The 19,856-nt window shown below is 38.7% G+C and overlaps 1 protein-coding gene across 1 annotated transcript; it reads left to right on the top strand.

The window, feature by feature from the left end:
• Positions 1-1,485: 1,485 nt before the first annotated feature.
• LOC101436530 (olfactory receptor 5L2-like) lies at positions 1,486-2,421 on the top strand. Its single transcript, XM_004470146.2, has one exon. It carries the CDS (start codon positions 1,486-1,488, stop codon positions 2,419-2,421), a length of 936 nt encoding a protein of 311 aa, XP_004470203.2.
• The last annotated feature ends 17,435 nt before the right edge of the window (positions 2,422-19,856 follow it).

Here is a 19,856-nt window from a genome sequence, read left to right as displayed (position 1 = left end):
AGACACTGAGGATTGTTCATGGAGAGAACAGAACATATGAACCACACCTGAAGTGTAAAGGAGAAGTATCATTTTGGCCTTGGGTAAAATATTCTGAAATGCAATATGATGGCAGAGCTTCTTGAACTTTGTATTATGTTGACAAATTGCACCAGAAAGGGGAAATATATTGTTGTGTTAGGTTCTAGTCCAGATTCTCTTCACCCATAATAATCCAACCGGTGCCTCTAAAGTTATGTATGCACTAAACGTGAGACAGAAAGAGAGAGAGATGTCTTCACTCTATTTATACTTTCTGTAGTCTTGGACCTCAAGGCATCTACCTCTGGTTAAAGAACAATGCTACTGTCCTTCCCACTCCACACCAAAAATACTTATATTTTGTAAGAATTGAGACAAGAATATATATTCATGTTTCTTTTTAAAAAAGCAAGGCAAATTATTTACATTTGAAAGATGAAGATATTATGAAGATTAAATACAAAATGAAACTTAAGTAGGCAAGCATCATATTCAATCTGCAGTCTGGCTTACTATTTTTTAAGTTGTCATTTTATTACTGTGAATTTTCAGGTCACTAAAATTTCTTCAACCATATCATTTTTAATAGCTACTTAGTTTTCCATTGTTTCTAAGTACCATATTTTGACCATTTCCTTCTTATTTACCATTTAGTTTACTTTGAAATTTTAGTATAATAAATAATGCTTCTAAATCAGGGGACATTTTGTTAAGAATCCTTATTCATATCTTTGATCACTTCTTCAAATAGATTTGAAGTAGTGAAATTAATTTGTCAAAAATGCCTTTTTAAGGCTATTTGGTCATATTTATAAGAAGGTTCATATTTACAGGAAGATACTTAAGATTATCAATTTCCTAAACCCTCACAAACACTAAAGAACGTGAATGAATAAAATCACTAAGCTAATGCTTGAGTAAAAATGCTAGTATAGAATATCAAATCTTTCTGCATATACAGATAGAAATACAAAATAAAAAATTGTAGGTTAGAAGTCTAAGGTATTTACCCCATCATTAAAATGGATAAGAAAAAAAATTTATTATGTATCATAAACAATATTTTCTAGTATCCCAGGTTTGGATAGTTCATTGAAGAATTTGTGAGGAAAAGTGAATTTGAAACTATAGAGTAATAAATCTGCTTAAATAATAAATTCTTTCTAATATTAAATGTCAATCTATAAATTGTGGAAGATGAGGTTAAAGAATCTTCTAAGCTTCTTTAGTTGCTTATCTTTTTAATGATTTCATGTGATCTGTGAACTATCCATCTGTAGTTTATTATTTCTGACTTCCTGCTAAACTTCACAAAAGTAATGTGCTATTTCTTTGTTGCCAAAATTAACACCCATAATTATTTTCATTTCTGTTTTTAGCAGAAATCAAACTGAATTTTTGATTCTATAATGGAGAATGACTTTGATTTTAATCTTTTTGTCCATCCTCATGAATAGTCCTGACATGGACAAAGGAAACTGCAGCTCTGTGTCAGAGTTCATCCTTGTGGGATTGTCAGACCTCCCTGAGCTGAGCATCTTCCTCTTCCTGATCTTCCTTCTCATCTATGGAGTCACCGTGATGGGCAACCTGGGCATGATCACAGTGATCCAGGCCAGCTCTCAGCTGCACACCCCCATGTACTTTTTCCTGAGCCACTTGTCCTTTGTGGATTTTTGCTACTCTACCACCATTGTGCCAAAGATGCTGGCCAATATCTTAGACAAAGAAAAAGCCATTTCTTTCCTGGGATGCATTGTACAGTTCTACTTGTTCTGCACATGTGTTGTCACAGAGGTCATCCTGCTGGCTGTGATGGCCTATGACCGCTTTGTGGCCATCTGTTACCCATTGCTGTATATGGTAATCATGTCCCAGAAGCTATGCATTGGACTGGTGTCTGCCAGCTACATCTGTGGAACAGCATGTTCTCTGATTCACATGTGTTTAGCCCTTGAGATCCAATCCTATAGATCAAATGTGATTAACCACTTCTTCTGTGATGTACCCCCTCTCTTATCACTTGCTTGCTCTGATGTGTCTATGAATGAACTGCTGTTGTTCATTGTAGCCACTTTTAATGAGATAATCACCATCCTGATCATCCTCACCTCCTATTTGTTTATTCTCATCACCATTTTGAGGATGCACTCTGCAGAAGGAAGGCGTAAAGCCTTTTCCACCTGCACTTCCCACCTCACAGCCATCACTGTCTTCCATGGAACAATCCTTTTCATTTATTGCAGGCCCAGTTCTGACTACAGTCTGGAAATTGATAAAGTGGCCGCAGTGTTCTACACTGTGGTGATTCCTATGTTGAACCCCCTGATCTATAGCCTGAGGAACAAAGATGTGAAAACAGCTCTCATGAAAATGGTAGGCTATAAAATATCTTTTTAGAGAACGTTTTAGAAAGAGGACTCAAGTTTCCAAAATGGAGTGTGGTGGAAGCATTAGTAAGTGGGTTACATTATTATAGTGGAGAGACGAGTAAGGCTCTAGGTAGCTTGGAATAAATGTTTTTGATTCCGCTATTTCTGTGCCTGCTCAATTACCACAGTAAGATTTGACATATTTCAAAATTTTCATGCCACATATTGCTTTTTTCTACCTGTTTTCTTTTAACTTGTTATGGGAAATGTCACTGGTAATCCACAGGCATATATTTTGCTGTAAAACATTCATAAATCTAATGAAAAACACAAGAGAACTACACTTTGTGTAGTATCTATTATGGAAACTATGATACTTTTCAAAGTTGCATTTCTTCTTTCTGTAAGATAAACATTTGTAATCATTTATGTAAACATTATCATCAGTTGCAACATTTATGAATCTTCTCACTGCATCTCTTACTTTTTCTCTGCATAGTTACTCTATGAGCTTTCCATAGTGGATTGAATTCTTTGCAGAGCTTAGAATTTAGTTTTTGTGCACTTTCTTGGCTTTGCTCAAGTTTTTTGCATGTATCTTTGCTCTTGCTGAACAGCCTTATCTTTACTCCTTCTCTACAATCCTAAAACTCATCTTTTACTTAGTCACATTTAATTTGCAACAATTTATACACTAATTGTACTTCCATTATGTTTCCTGTTATATTTCTACATTCCGTTTACTTTTTTCAAAAGAAGATTTGCTCCTTCTTCCAATAATGATGTGAGAAAAGTAATAAAATTGCTTTCATGAAACCATAGGCTGGTGTCCTGCCTATTGTTTTTTTTCAATTGGGAAATAACTGAAACTCTCTTATTCTTAGTTTTCTAAAGTTTAAATATTGGATAATATTGCAAACATAGCAGCATTATATTAAGAACAAAGTATAACAACATATTTGACATATGACAGCTTACTGGGACAGAGGTGGTACTTAGTTAATGTCCATTAAATGAAGTCTTTGAGGTTTGTGTTTTATTTATCTTTTTCTCTTTAACTATCATTGGCATATTATAGTTTCTATTAATTTTTAGTTTCATTAAATAGATGAATTAATAAATACTGATGAATAAATGGTATGCACAACAAATTTAATGTATGAATTTAGAGCACTATATTGACTTTCAAGAATTGTAAATTGGTTTAAAATTGTCCCATATTGACATCAGCGTTATATCATTTAGGGTTTACTTACTAAAACAATCCATGGGAGATTAAATGTATGTAATTTTAGGTGTTGAAAGTCTGGAAGAGCACACAGGGGGTACTTATTAATTTAAGGATTATTAACTGCAGGAACCATGTTTAGTCCTTGTGGAATTGTCATGCCTCTCTAGCTTGTCTGAGCCTCTGAGGATGGATTAGACTTCTGCAGTGTTCAGACCTCTGGTGGCATGTCCCAACAGAGTCAAGGCTGCTGCTGCCAGCTCTGAAGAGAGTGGTGAAGTGATGAGAAGCTGTCAGTCAGAGACAATTGTGTATTTTTGCTGCGTTCACATTAACAGTAATTGGAAAACAATAAGGAATCCCCTTCATTTCTCATCTCCATATCTTTCCAATCTTTCCTTTCTCTTTACATCCCCCTCCATCTCTAATTCCTCAATTTAGTAGAAACTAACAGGAAGACAGTCAGCAAGTTTGTCTGGGATTGCAAGGTGCAGATTCCTGGAAGCATTATCGCGTACAAGGAATGGACAGTAAGACATAGAAACAAGACAAGAGTCATTGAACTCAATTTCAGAGGGATTTGCAATCTATAATGCAAGGAAGAAATACTTTTTACCTTTTCTCATCTCTCCTAGAATGAATAAACCTCTCCATAATTGAGTACTTAAGTAAGCAGGCTTTACTTCATTATATTAATCATAAATGCAATTGATACTTTCTAACATTGTAAGCTAAATGTCATGGTGATGGTGGTCAGCTAAGGTCTGGGTAGGTGAAGTTCTGTGGTTCCACTTTAAATAGTTAATCTAAAGTTTTCTCCATAATTTCTATAAAATAAGGAGATGTGTTTTCCTTGGCTATTTTTAGCCATAGTCACTAAGATGAAGCTCTTCTGAGAAGCTTTTTCCAAATGGAATTTTAGTCATCAATGGAATGTTCTCTTCATAGTTGGTGACTTCCTTTATATGATAAAATTGAAATGATTATTCATAATTTATGCAGGGGGTGGGGGAAAGTCATATAAGACTGAATCATTAAGATGTAGGTGCCAGTTTTACCTTTAATTTCTCATTTTCTGTCTGTGATCAAAGAAAGTTTTAAATAAATAATACTTTATTATTTAAAAATAAATTATTTATTTACAAATAAATATCTATAGTTATTTATTTACAATAAATATTTTATTTGTCCTTGCTCAAATAAAGTGTTCAAAGAGCAAGCATCACCCAGAAAAATAAATAAGGAGACAGTTTCACTGCAGTAATGTTTTGGAGGCATAAAAGGTCTTCAGAAAATATTCTAATGCTGCTTTTACCCAAGAGAATAGATAACTTATGTGACAACCTAAAAATTTGGGATAGAAGAAAAAAATTTAAAAATAGAAACTTGACCAGTTGAAGCATTTCGTTTTCAATCATACTTTCAATTATTTTTTGTGAGATATCTTTTCAAGCACTTGGCCATATTTTCAACAGGTATTAATGTTTTCATAATGACTTTTAGATATTTTATATATTAAGAACATTAACTTTTAAGGAAAGTATTTGAAAATTCATCACATTTTGGTAAGCATCACTTCACTTTATGAATTAAGTATGCTTCTTAATGTGAAGTTTATTTTTGTGTGTTTATGTTTATTTATTTGCAATTTGAAGAATAAAACAGTGAAAATAAATAGTGCTCTATTCTAAAATTTATATTGAAGTTGATTTTAAAAAAACTTGAACCTTAATGTCTTAAATTTATTGATATTTATGTGATTTTTATATTTGTTAAATGATTGCTTACAAAATAATTGTTTAACTCATTTTTAATTGTATATTAATTTTCACAACACTAATTGTTTAGAATCCTTTCCTTCTCTATTGATTTGTTATATATCTTTAAAACATAAAACATCCTTAAAGTAGCTATGTTTTTATGATTGATCTTTCCCCCAGGTCCCTAATAATATCATACAGTCCCCACCTAATTTTTTTAGTAAAGAGAAACTCTAAATATTCTCTAATGCCATTTAACACTCAATGTACATTCTCTTCATAATGGAACCATAAAATATATTGGTATTATGTGGAACAAGAAAATATACCTTCTCTCTTCAATTAGTGATTGCCATACCACAACAAGGACAGAACTGTATTGTTCCAGCCTCTAGCTGGGTATAATAATCAGAAGTCAGAAGAGGGCATTTGCCCTATTAAAAGATTGAACATCACCTTAAATAGGAACACATATGAGAGTTCCTTGTAAAGATTTTTCCATAAGAGTTCATCTTTTTTGGTATTCACATTCCAAGGATTCATTTAACAATATCAGCACTTGTTCATCTCAGACTAAACTTGCTTTTGAAAAGAAAAATCAATAACCAGCAAAAATGATGTTCAGAGTTTTAAAAATTAACTCAAATGTTTCAACATAAAACCTGTTTAAAAACTAAGAAAACGTATAAATGGATCCATTACCTGAAATTTTGTTCCAATACACCTAGTTGTTTAATTCTATTGGTATACCCTTATGTGATTTATATTATAATTAGATCCATTTTTACAAAGGTAGAAATTAGAGGTATTTCAGGATATTATAGTCTTATGGCAAACCATACTTAAACTCCTAAAATCACTACAGTCAAATCATATATTACTGAATTTTGTTTTATATTGTGTTGCAAATATTGGGTGCTTTTACAAATTGAATTTTTGTGTCAACATTGTGTTGAACAAGTCTATCTACACCAGTTTTCTGGAAGCATGTGCTCACTTCATTTGTCTGTGTCACATTTTTACTAAAGTATGTTCATGTTTTTTAGACATAATGCTATTGCATGCTTAAGAGATTAAAGTGTAGTAGTGTAAACATAGCTTTTATATGTAGTAAGAAACCAAAAATATTCAAACTCACTTTAATGTTTCAATACAAAAACTGTTTAACTACTAAGGAAACAGACTACTATTTTAAATGGATCCATAGCTTGAAATTTTGTTCCAATGCTCCCAGTAGTTTTATTCTATTAGTATCTCCTTATGTGATTTATATTATAATCAGAACCACTTTTACAAAGGTAGAAATTGGAGGTATTTCAGGATATTACAGGCTTAGTGTGAACCATACTTAAACTCCTAAAATCACTACAGTCATACCACATATTACTGTACTTTGTTTTATTGTGCTTGGCAATTATTGGATGTTTTTACAAATTGAACTTTTGTGACAACCTTGTGTTGAACAATTCTGTCTGTGCCATTTTTCCAAAAGCATGTGCTCATTTCGTGTGTCTGAGTCAGATTTTAACTAAGAGGAGGGGATTGTGGGAACATGGTCATCAGATTAGGCAGATAAGGTTCAGCTATCACTAAAACAAGGGAGAAAGAGCCAAAGGCTGCCTTGCGGGTCTGCTTTGGGGTACAGCAGTGGAAGACACAAATTTGCAACTCCCAGGAGAGTGAGGGAAAGAGAGATGAAGAAGCTGAAACAACAAACCATGAATTATTAAACTGCCCAGCCACTTGGCCACTTGAAAGGCCTCCCCTCCCCCCACTCCGAGGTATTAAGAGAGGGTAAAACTCCTGATGAATTGCATGGGACTGAGAGGAAAGCAGAAGTCTTCCTCCCTGCCTGCTGCTTTGGATATACATAGGACTGGAAGTTGCTCTGAGCCATCTAGGAGGGTACTGGAAAAATAAAGAAACCAAATAAAAACCAGGAGTTGCTCACCTCTGTGGCTGGAAGTGGCACATATACCTTCCCTTTAGTGTAAATAGCCTAGGAGGAAGGATGGTTCACTGCTCCAAACAATAAGGGCAGATTCCCTGGGAGAAAGAGGGGTTTTTAAAAAAGAGTGTGGCATCTGAATTTTCTTTTCAGTCTTCTAGCTTTTCAGTACCCATTGCATTTGACTAGACACTGAAGTGTTTCTTACTCTTTCATTCAATAGCTGAAACCTCTTTTGCTTCTGTTAATTTTTAGAAACACTTTTATGATTTTCATAGATGTGATGTCTAAATTTTTATTACATGTTTCATGCATAATCACTTCTTAAAACTTACAAATCTCTCATTTATTTTCAGAATGAAATGTCTTTGCTTTTATGAAAGGAAAAAAAAAAAAAGTTTGGCACCAAAAGGTGTCTGATACATTCTTTATCAGAGAGTAAATTTCACTCCCCATGAAGAGGAATACAAGTCCTAATTAGTCAAAAACAAATATATTTTTGCAGTCATATAAATATTAATTAGGCAACAGATTATCTGTAAGTTTCATTTTCACATCCCCAAACATGACTCAGAGTTTGCTATCTCCATGTAATTACTTTTTTTCTCTCTCTTCTCTTATTCACAATTCTGTACATGATAAAATCATTAATACCCAGTTTAAGTCATCCGACTTTTCTATTTTGTACTTAGGACAGTGTTGGGTTCAGTATGTATGACACTCACATATGGGTTGAATGAAGACTTCCTGATCTGTGCTGGCCTTGGATATCAAGAAATCACTTAGAACACAGATAAAAATATATTAAAAAAATACATCAGAGTGATTAGCTTCCTTTCCAATTTATTCTCTTTAGACATGTGTTGAGTGCCAGGACATTTTTATCTCTTGATGGTCAGCTAGTTAAATTTTTGTTTTCACCCAGTTTATTTCACTATCACTTCATATAGAATATTCCAATACTTCTATAATCAATTATTTTGAGCTGGTTAATTCAAGATAGACAACAAATATTATAATCTAATTTTCTCTGAAAACCATGATATACTTCTTTGGAGAATTCTCAAGATGTAGAAAAACACATTACGTCATTTTTCTTGCTGTTTAATCAACTCCTAATTAAATGTGTTTAATTGTTTACCCATCTTTTCCCTTTGGAATTTGGATGTCAGAGTTTAGGGCCTTGAAATCTGGTGTGGAATCATGAAGATGATCTTAACAGTCTCAAGCAAAGGATAATTACGTATTCTTTTTCCTAAGGAACCACAGCCTCCCTATGGGAGGCAAAAATTTCTTCTACGAAAAGAGAAGACTTTCCACAAATGGATGCTGACAATATTACAAGTAACTTTTTTTTTTTTTATATTTGTCTCTGTGTTTCAAACTTGAGTTTACCACTAGAAAAGGAACTGAGGCTTTGGACAGTGTAGTAAGAAGGTGGATGCAAGAGAGGTATTAATCTGGTAAGTAATCTGACAGAATCGTAGAATAATAGCACTAGATTTGAGTTTTAAAGGCTCATCTCCTTTATTCACTTAGTTTACACAGAGAAAACTGATGTTCTGGAAGGAAACTGGGATAAGACAGGTTATAAGTCCTCAGGGTAATAATAATAAAAACAACAGAAACAATCAAATACATTTAACATATGTTTCATAGGGCAACTGTCAGCATTAATGGAGTCTGGTTAGGAATCTAAATATAAACTCAATTATCATTAGCTCTTATTAAAAGTTAAACTGATTTAAATAGCAATCAAGGCTGACCCATTTTTTTATATTATATTATTTTTTCTGCACTATGGTAATAAACTGATGCCAAAAATTGACAAACAAGTAAAAGGACTGTGGTTGGGGTGGGGGCCTGTCTTTAAGGGAATAACAGAAGATGAGAACTTGCTGCAGGAATATATCATCTTGCTGAACGCATTCAGAAATATTTTTTGCAAGTTGACAATTGCATACAACATTGACACCTCTTTTTTTCCTCAATCTTTGTTTCATTTCATTGTTCTATTTGGCTTCTCATATTTAATTTCTGCATGTTTCAAATTTCTTTCATTCTTGATGTTTATAACTTTCTTGAAACATCATTACTAGTAATACTCTATATAAGTTATCTTAATGATTTCTTCCCAACATTCAATTCTATGACAAGAAATAAGGGGTTTACAGATGATGATGTAACTAGAAAAAGACCTTGAATAAAAAGGTCAACTCAGACTGGCAGATTATCTCAGCCTACATATAATATCAGGTGTTAAAAACTGCTTTTTGACTTTGGATAAAGGGGAAACAGAAAGGACAAATGAGTTTTTATGCCTATGAGTCTCCCAAAAATAGTCTGGTGATCATCAGAGGGGTAATGCTTATGCACACCTCAGCAGGGTACGCAGAGACAGCCAAAGTAGATAGGCCCAGGTATTGGTTCTCCTGAGGACTATGGAGACCCACAGGTTCTATGGTCATGCCAGATGGCTCTGGAGTTCAGGGCCATGCCCTTTGGCCCTACTTTGGAATTTGTGTTCCTGAGTGTGATGGAGCTGTGTGGCGGCTTGCTCGGTCGGTAGAGGTGGGGTCTGGCTGCGGACGAGGGGCCGGTCCAGCTTCGGACGAGGGGTCGGTCCCACTTGGGACGAGGGGTCGGTCCCACTTGGGATGAGCGGTCGGTCCGGCAGCAGACGAGGGGTCGGTCTCACAGGGGTTGCGCGGTTCGGCTGACGGGGTTGCCCGGCGAAGCCGGTGACAAAGGGGTCGCCCGGAGAAGCAGGCGACGAACTGGGGACAAGGGAGGCCAGGCCCTTGTCGGGGGCTCTCAGGACTGGAGGGCGCACGGCAGAAGAACTACCGCGGAGACAAGGTAAACACACAAGTCCACTTTATTGAGGGAGAGGCAACAGTTTTATAGGGGGTGGGGAAGGCTGATTGGTCGAAGCCACGCCCTGTTCTGATTGGTTGCTGGCAAAAGGTCAGTGGGCGGTACTGGACGGGGGAGGGGTGGTGGTTAGGGATTGACTGTCGCTGTTGCTGGGGGAAGGGACAGGGTTTAGGGATTGGTGGCTGCTGTTGCTGGGGTGGAGGGCAGACTTGAGTTTCCCGCCCACGCCTGGCTGTTGCTGCTGTGGGGGAGGGGAAAAGGGCAGACTGGAATTTTCCGCCCTGCGCCTGCGCAGGGAGAAAGAAGAAGAAGGGTGCCGCCCCACAAGGCATCATGTGGCGCCATCCAGGAGGAGGGGCGGCCGCGGAAGCATGGCTGCTGAGAAGGGGAGACCCGAGGGCACTCTGCGCCCATGCCGAGCTCTCTTCAGGGGTGGCGATGAGTCTGACCAGCCACCCTATTATGGGGGCAGCGGCTTGGCCTGCCGCGGCTGCTCCCCCGCCAGGCCAGCAAACCACACTTCAGCCCGAGGGGTGACCGCATTTCCCCCTTCTTTTCAAATAAGGGCCAGGATGGCAGCAGCAACAAGTAGCCGAGGCCCAAGAGGCAGTAAGTAATGAGGGAAGTGGGGCTGAAGAGGGAGGTGAGTATGACAGGGATATAAATGTACAATTTAGGGGGCGGTATCTTGCCGTTGCAAGCAAAGGTGGCCAATGTCCAATTCTTGTTGATCTCGGCGGCTATAAGATCCATCTGTTGTTAAAAGTCCTGAATGACAGCGCGTTACAGGTAGTTGATCTCTTCTTGGTGGTGAAGAGCGGTAGAGGCAGACTGTGTGATGGTCTGGAGGATCGCAGCGGTGAGGACAAGTAGCGTCAGGGCACCAGCGACAGTGGTGGCGGCAGCGTCGGGAGTGGTGGAGACGTACGCGAGTTCAAAAAGGCCAAGGTCTCCACGGGTGCGAGAGAGGCCGATGTTAACGGGGCGGGCCGACATGAGGCGGCCTAATCTGCAATGCAATGGGGGTTCAAGAGAAAAAAGAGGGGGGTGGGGGACGAGAAAGGACGCTTTGGATGGCTGAGAAGAGGAGTGAGGTCGAGACAGGAGGAAGCTCTGCAGAAGTATGGGGAGCTGTTAAAAGCAGAAATGTTATTAGATGCTAGAAAGCAGGCCGCAGGCCGGGGAAAGCGGGTTGCGGGCCGTTTAGCAGGGCTGGAGCTGCTTGAGAGTGATGGCGGCATGGGGGGCCGCGGTTACAGAAGACTTGGGGCTGTTTCAAAGAGATCTTACACCGGTGAGTGTCTAGGAGACCGGCGAGGGCCTGAACTTGCAGGGCTTGCTTAGCAGATAGGATGTTACCCATTGCTAATGGCCTTTTGGAGCCGATAAGAGAAGGGGCCCTTACCTTGAGAGCGCGGCGATGGGAGCCGAGGTGCGCGGTGAGACGAGGGGTCGGAGCCGGTGGGGCTCCGACGGTGGTCTCGGGCCAAGAGAAGGCCCCGACGAGGGGAGGGCAGAACGACGAGCAGTGGAGCAAGGCAAAGGGGAGCAAGCACCGAGGGGAGGAGTCAGAGGTGAAGGCAGGGGTGGAGGTGCTCAGGCACACGCTCCTGAGAGTTTTATTGGCGCCTCTTAATCATAGCGGGTCGGTATAAGCCCCCAACATGGAAGGAGAAAGCCATCCAGCGATTCTCCCAGACCGCCGTGGATCGTATGAGGTCACCAAGGTTCAGGAGCAGCAATGCAGAGCGAAAAGATAGGGATGAGAAGAGAGGAGGGTGTAGGGCTGTGGTAGGGTTACTTCAGATGTGCAAGCGCGCGCTCCCAAGAAATCCAAGGCTCCTCTTAATCAAAGCGGGTCGGTATAAGCCCCCGACATGGAAGGAGAAAGCCATCCAGCGATTCTCCCAGACCGCCGTGGATCGTATGAGGTAGCCAAGGCTCAGGTAGCAGCAATGTTGCACGAGAGAAGTCCCAAGGTGAGAAGAGAGGGGGGGGGGCTGCCAGGTTATGGAGTGAGGCTGTGGTGGAGTTGCCTTGCCCCACATTGTGCTGTGGTGGGGTTGCTTTGCCCCACGTTGGGCGCCAACTGCGGCGGCTTGCTCGGTCGGTAGAGATGGGGTCTGGCTGCAGACGAGGGGTCGGTCCAGCTTCAGACGAGGGGTCGGTCCCACTTGGGATGAGGGGTCGGTCCCAAGTGGGACGAGGGGTCGGTCCGGCAGCAGACGAGGGGTCGGTCTCACAGGGGTTGCGTGGTTCTGCTGACGGGGTCGCCCGGAGAAGCCGGCGATGAAGGGGTCGCCCGGAGAAGCAGGCGACGAACTGGGGACAAGGGAGGCCAGGCCCTTGTCGGAGGCTCTCAGGACTGGAGGGCGCACGGCAGAAGAACTACCACGGAGACAAGGTAAACACACAAGTCCACTTTATTGAGGGAGAGGCAACAGTTTTATAGGGGCTGGGGAAGGCTGATTGGTCGAAGCCACGCCCTGTTCTGATTGGTTACTGGCAAAAGGTCAGTGGGCGGTACTGGATGGGGGAGGGGTGGTGGTTAGGGATTGGCTGTCGCTGTTGCTGGGGGAAGGGGCAGGGTTTAGGGATTGGTGGCTGCTGTTGCTGGGGTGGAGGGCAGACTTGAGTTTCCTGCCCACGCCTGGCTGTTGCTGCTGTCGGGGAAGGGGAAAAGGGCAGACTGGAATTTTCCACCCTGCACCTGCGCAGGGAGAAAGACGAAGAAGGGTGCCACCCCACAAGGCATCGTGTGGCGCCATCCAGGAGGAGGGGCGGCCGCGGAAGCATGGCTGCTGAGAAGGGGAGACCCGAGGGCACTCTGCGCCCATGCCGAGCTCCCTTCAGGGGTGGCGGTGAGTCCGACCAGCCACCCTATTATGGGGGCAGCGGCTTGGCCTGCCGCGGCTGCTCCCCCGCCAGGCCAGCAAACCACACTTCAGCCCGAGGGGTGACCGCAGAGTTGGACTCAGATATGACCTTCCTACACAAGCCTCTTCTGTTACTTTTACCAAACCTGTGGTTGGTGTTTGGGTTGGAGACCTGAATCTCTGGACTGTCCATGTGACAGCCAGGCCCTGGGCCTCAGCAGACTTGCAACTTCTACCCTCTGGTTTATTGAACTTACCCCAGTCAGCTAACAGGGAGGGGAAGAAGGTCAACCACCACACTAGGGAGCCAAGAGTGCCTACAGCTGCAAGCAGGAGAATTGCATCCATCATCCATGTGGAATTGAAGCATCCTCTTGATGTACAGGGGGACTGGACATAACCATCCCAGGGTCCATAGGATGGAGGAATAGAGTATGGAATAGAGTGGACTTACTGGTGTTCTGCTGGAGAACTATTGTGATTAGTAAGGGAAGAAATTGTAGTTCTGATATGGAGAAAGTGGACTCGGTAGCTGATGACGACAGGGAGAGAAAGAAGAGATATGATGTGGGTACATTTTCAGGATTTGGAGTTGTCCTGGGTGGTGCTACAGGGACAGATGCTGAACATTGTATGTCTTCCCATGGCCCACTGGGTGGAATGGGGGAGAGTGTAGACTACAATGTAGACCACTGTCTATGTGGTACAGCAGTGCTCCAAAATGTATTCACCAAGTGCAGTGTACGTGCCATGATGATGGAAGTGGTTGCTGATATGGGAGGAGTGGGTTAGGGGGAGTGCGGGGTATATGGGGACCTCATATTTTTTGAATGTAACATTTGAAAGAAAATAAAGAAGAAAAAAAAGGAAGGGGTTTTGGTGGAAAACTACCTTCAGCAAAGAAATGGGTATTCCCCATGTCCAAGACCCCAAACTTATTTGAATGTTGGTCTTAAAAATGAGTCTCTTTCTTTAACTGCCTACTTTTTCAAGATTTGTTCTTCACAATTACCACAATAGAGAATGGCACAAAAGAGAAACACTTTCTTCCACCCTTTACTTTCTGGACACCGGATATAATTTTATTTCTCTCTCACCTTCACAACAGTGTTCATTGCTCCTCTCCTTGGACAGTTTAAAGTCTTTAAACACTGTGTTTATAAAGAAAAATACATGGGCTTCCAAGTTGATATCTTCTAAGGAGAAAATCATGTATTTCAGGAAAGCAGAAATCCAAAATGTTAACTTTGAGCTCAATAATGCTATGTCTCTCTAATTAAACCTTTTTTTTAAAATCAGAAAACAGTGTATAATCTTATTGTTACAAAATTAAATAAATATAATCCACTGAATGGACTGGGAGAGAGTGTAACTACAACATAAACTATAATTCATGCTGTGTAGCAATGCTCCAAAATATACTCATCAAATGCAATGAGTGTACCACACTAATGAGAGAAGTTGTTAATGTGGGAGGGTGGGGGTTGTGGGGAGTGGGGTATATGGGAACTGCTTATATTTTTTAATGTAACATTTTGTGTGATATATGTATCTTTACAAAAGATAATACAAATAAAATTAAATTGAAACAAAAGAAAAAGAAAAAATTAAGTAAATGCTAATGTCTAGTTAGCTCTAACTTGTTCCAACCATTCAAGAGTAATTTATTGAGTGTTTGGTATGTTTCAGGCACTCTTCAAAATAACCCATATGTATTATTAGCTCATTTAATCCCCTTCACAACCCTAATGCTACAATAATATATACCTTATGTATCAGAAAATTAAGCAATAGGTTATTCATAACAAGCCCGGGTATTCTACCTCCAGGGTCTATGCTTTTAATCACCTCATCATAAGCCACTGATACTGTGGTAAGAGATATAAACTTGCCTGTTCTTGCCCACATATCCCAAATGGAAATTTAACTTAGTTTATAACTAATACGTCTGTATCAATTGTAGCACATTGAGCTGTCAGGAAATAATGACACTTACTAAATCATTTTATATTCTGTTATACTTGTCTTCATTCCATATTCTGGAAAGAAAACTTTCAGTGGAGATATTTATTATGCCAATGACATAGAATTTCTAGTTTCTACCCCTACAATTTTATAGCAGAGCTATGCAACCCAAAGCAATCACCAGTCCGTATTTACCTAGAACTCACTTAATTTAGCCAGTGAGAAAAGAAACAAAGGTAGAAAAATAAACTGGAATGATATTCCAGAATTCGTAATCTTTATTGAATCATATTTCATTTTCTTTCCCAGATAGTAAATCCTCAAATATCTTGTTTATTTGCTCTAAATTTGTAGACAACTTTTTGAATGTTACTGATTCTGGTTTTATTATAGATGATTGGTTTTAAAAATGGTAACTGAGGAAATGTATGTGATATATGGACTAATTAAACATATGAAAAATGTTACAGAAGTTAGAACTTGAACAAGTACAAGCACTATGAAAGAAGTATTACATGTATTATCAATTTTGATAAGAACATTTAGGTTTATTAAGAACCTGTGACAAATTGGGGTGATTAAGAGTTGGTAATGTTGTGAGATAAGGTTTGGGATGATATAGATAGATTGTTGCTGTGCCATCCAGAGGCTCCAAGCCCGAAGAGGTAAGGACCAACAGAGCAAGACAACACACAGTAACTGCTCTGGAGACCCAGGCTGGTGGCATTGAGGAAATGCAACAGCTTTTATGGGCCTCTAAGGGCAAGTTAGGCAGCGTGCAAGTACCTGATTGGTAATGCTAATTCAGCGAGGCTGGTTGGCTCATGGGATCTTGTTGCTGAGGTCCAGGGAAGAAATGGGAGTGGCTTATGGTTGTTTACTGCGAGGCTTGGCACCATCTTTAAAGAGTGGCGCCTGCAGCTCACTCACAATAGATAAAAAGAGGAAATAAATAAAAATATATATCAAATCTGAAGGTGTTTAAATTCTGAGTTTGAAGGAGACAGAGAATCACTAAAGGAGTTAAATAAGAAGGTAACATAATAAAAAGTCAATTTTATACAGGTCTTACTTAGACATTGGTACATGAATAGATTTTGTTGGATGTTTGGAGATAGGGTGGAGAGCACCTAGAGGGAATGAGGTCAATGAAGAGGTTCAAATGAGGATACAGGACTACAGTTAAATAATGGACTGATAATAAAGAGGAAAGTTTGCATATTTGCCATATGTACAAGAATGACTCAGTGGTTTCTTGGCTAGGTTTTAGTTAGGAGAAGTTTCTTATTTGTACCAACAGTGTGGGTGGTAGAGACATATATCAAGATAGGGATTGCAGAATAGAATAAATTGTAGGAAGTGAAATCTTTCTGCATGTATAAATCTTATTTTAGATATGCTTTAATTATATGAAATTTGCATGCATCCAAATGGATACTGTCATTTAAATATACCCTTACATAGAGAATATTGTTCAGATGGAACTGAATTTTGGAATGAAAATAAGAAATTTTTCATTGTACATATGGTAATGTAAGGAAAGACAAAATAAGCTAGAGATATTGTACATAGTGAGGAGAGAAGTAGATGAATAATGAAGCCCTGGGAAAGTGCAATAGTCTGGGAAGGAGACTAAGTACGGGTTTATTGAACTATAGGGGGAGCTAAAGAGAAGTGTTTACAAGCCAAGAGAAGTATGAATTTAAGACAAAAGATTCAAAACTATCTTATGGGATGAAGAAATCAAGTACATAACTTATGACAGAAGATTATTACTTATGAAATAATACTCTTTAAATTTGGCAGCTATGACACAATTTGAAATGTTGAATAAAAGGGGCTTTAATTAAGTTGGTATTGAAAGCATGGCATGAAAATAATAAAAGTGATATCTTTTGTGATATCTCCCCATTATTCTCTCTATCCTGCACTGACATTTACATGCATGACATGGTTCTGGTGGTCTTTGCTAGTTTGGTTGAAACTATCTGTCTTTTAAGAGTTCTCTCCTTTTTTTTTTAAGATTTATTTTTTATTTATTTTTCTCCCCTTTCCCACCCTCCCCCCCACTTGTCTGCTCTCTGTGTCCATTTGCTGTGTATTCTTCTGTGTCCATTTGTATTCTTGCCAGTGGCACACGGAATCTGTGTCGTGTTTTGTTACATCATCTCATCACAGCTATGTTCAAGACAGGCTCTGCCGAGGGAAGAAGGAAAGGGTTCTCCACTTGTGCTCCTTCCCACCTGATTGTTGTCACTATTTACCATGGTACCTTAATGTTCATTTATTTGTGCCCCAGAACAGGTCACTCACTGGACATTGACAAAGTGACTTCTGTGTTCTATACATTGATCATACCTATGTTGAATCCTCTGATTTATAGTCTAAGGAACAAAGATGTCAAAAATGCCTGTAGAAAAATGATCAGCTTGAAATAACTCTCTTAGGAAAGGATAAAACTGGATCTCACAACCTGTTAACAATGCCCATTCTTTGTGTAGTTAGAATTGATGGAAGATTCTGTTTAATTAATGTGAATATTTCCCAAATATGCAGGTAATGAGACCCCAACCACAGAATGGGGCCAGGGACTAATATCTAAGTCAGGGTACTCCCACATCACTTATAGTATATCTTTTTATCTTTTAAAGTTGAAATTCTAAATATTTGTTTCAGAGGCAGATTTAAACTTCATTTTATCTTTTACATTTCATATTTTTACTTATTGCATCTTCTCACCTTAAACTTCCATCACAATCATGATATTGGCTAAGCCATTGACATACTATTATCCCTTTTGTGAAAGAAAAATTCATTGAGTCTCTTTTCTAACTAATTTTTATTTCTATGTATACATGTGTACATTGTAGCTTAGTTTTTCAAATTCTACTAACACTAACAATGGCTTAAATAGTAATTCCACATGATTTTTTTTTAAACTTCCTTTAATTTTCAAATGATAGCTTGTATTCTGAACTTCACTGGAATCGTATGTACACTTTCTTTTAAGACCCTCAGTATTTTCTACCTTTCCTTGTAGTTCTTTGTGACTGTTATATGTCCCTCTAACACACTTTTTCATTAACTCCTTATTCATTATTTGATCCCTTGCTTCTTTATAAAAAATCCAACCCAGTATAGATACTGATTGAATCTTTATGAAATAAACATAAGTAAATTGATTATTAATTGTTTTTAACCTGGATTACATGCCTCAAATAGGAAGAAATTATTTCTCTCTCTCATAGTATTTTTGGTACATTCTCAAGTGAACTGAATACATAATTGTCTTAAAATAGATTGCCTAGCATGGTAAGCTTTTTTTAGACACCAATTTGCAAATACTGACTAAATTAAAAACTGGTTAAAAAAATAGTTTGTCAAAAATACATTCAGTCTGAAGTATCTTCCTTCGTAAGCAAACAGCACATTGTTCTGTTGAATGGTGTGCTGTAGGAGCCAGAGATTGAAACTAGAAATCTAGGTAAAGTGGGATATAATGTGGTGTATGGTTGGGTTTATTGCTAGTCTATTCAAATGCACATAGAGAAGGTGTGGCTGGAAATTCTAAAGGAAGTGCTAAACCAAAAGGTGAGGGAGAGAGGATGAACTAGAGAAGAAAGCCTTCTAACAAGATTTATGCTGAATTCTAATTCCATACCACGGTTCTATTTACTGGAGTGGGATCTATTTTCACAAGATCATTGAAAGGACATAGCTCTGGCCAGTTTTTGGTTTCAACAATGAAGATTTGAATGTATTGCTGTCTGAGGCTGATAAAAAACAATTTTTTATTCCTAAATACTGAGCAAGAAATATTCTCTGAAGTGCATAGGTCAATTAAAATAGATAGCTTTCATTTGAAGCTAAGAATGTCATTTTGCTCACACATCTGGGGATAGAGTCACATGGGGTATCATAAAGTCATGTAGTCTTGGATTAATTATCGAACTCACTTCTTGGGAATGAGTCAGGAAGAAAAAGCCCTAAAATAGCTGAGCAGAGAGCTATAAACCTGTTCCCAGGTTAGGATCTACAATAGGCATCTACAGAAGTGAGCCGGTTCTAAAAAGCATAGAAGATGTAGCTGGAAGGCTCCTTTTCATGAAATGATGTATTGAAAAATATACCTTTCCTTCCAGCAATAGGGTTATAATCCCTGGGTAGGGAGTTCATTGTTATGGGCTCTATGTAATCTTGGAAACTGTCTTTGAAAATATGTGTTCCTGTAATAATAATTAACATCTTTTGAGGCTTTAAATAATGTCTAACACCATAATTTAATAGATTTAATTTAAATCTTTCTTTAACAGATGAGGGAACTGAGGTCTAATAAGGTAAATTTTCTTGACTAAGGTCACACAGCTATCAGATAAATGGTAGCATACATATTTTAGTTCAGATCTGTGTCAATTTGAAGTCCAAGTTCTTACCTTAAACTCTTTCCCATCCTTATCAGTTTTTACAAACAAAACAACAAAAACAAACAAAAGAATTCCTGACTGCCCATGTAAAGGCTATTAAACAAATATCTTCAAAAGGTATAGAAAATGTGAAGAATATCTTTTTCCTACACAGATGTGTGAGAGATAGGTAGGGTGTCAAATTCAGATAACATAAGTAAGCTATAATCATGAATATATTTAATAATTACTTGTAATAGAGAAAATCAAATTGGGAAGCAATTTAAATGGTGATCGTGATGTCCTTTAAAAATATAAATTACTCTGTCAAAACTTAAGACAAACATCTTTAGTTTATATGTTAAAACTTAAGACAAAGATTATAGAAGAAAACAAATCTCTAAAA

The sequence above is a fragment of the Dasypus novemcinctus genome, chromosome 10 (assembly GCF_030445035.2).
Source record: "Dasypus novemcinctus isolate mDasNov1 chromosome 10, mDasNov1.1.hap2, whole genome shotgun sequence".
Taxonomy (NCBI): Eukaryota; Metazoa; Chordata; class Mammalia; order Cingulata; family Dasypodidae; genus Dasypus; species Dasypus novemcinctus.
This window is presented reverse-complemented; position numbering and strand designations above follow the sequence as displayed.

What these genes read in the sequence shown, in the direction of transcription:
- LOC101436530 (XM_004470146.2), top strand. Translation starts at nt 1,486, where the DNA reads ATGGACAAAGGAAACTGCAGCTCTGTGTCAGAGTTCATCCTTGTGGGA.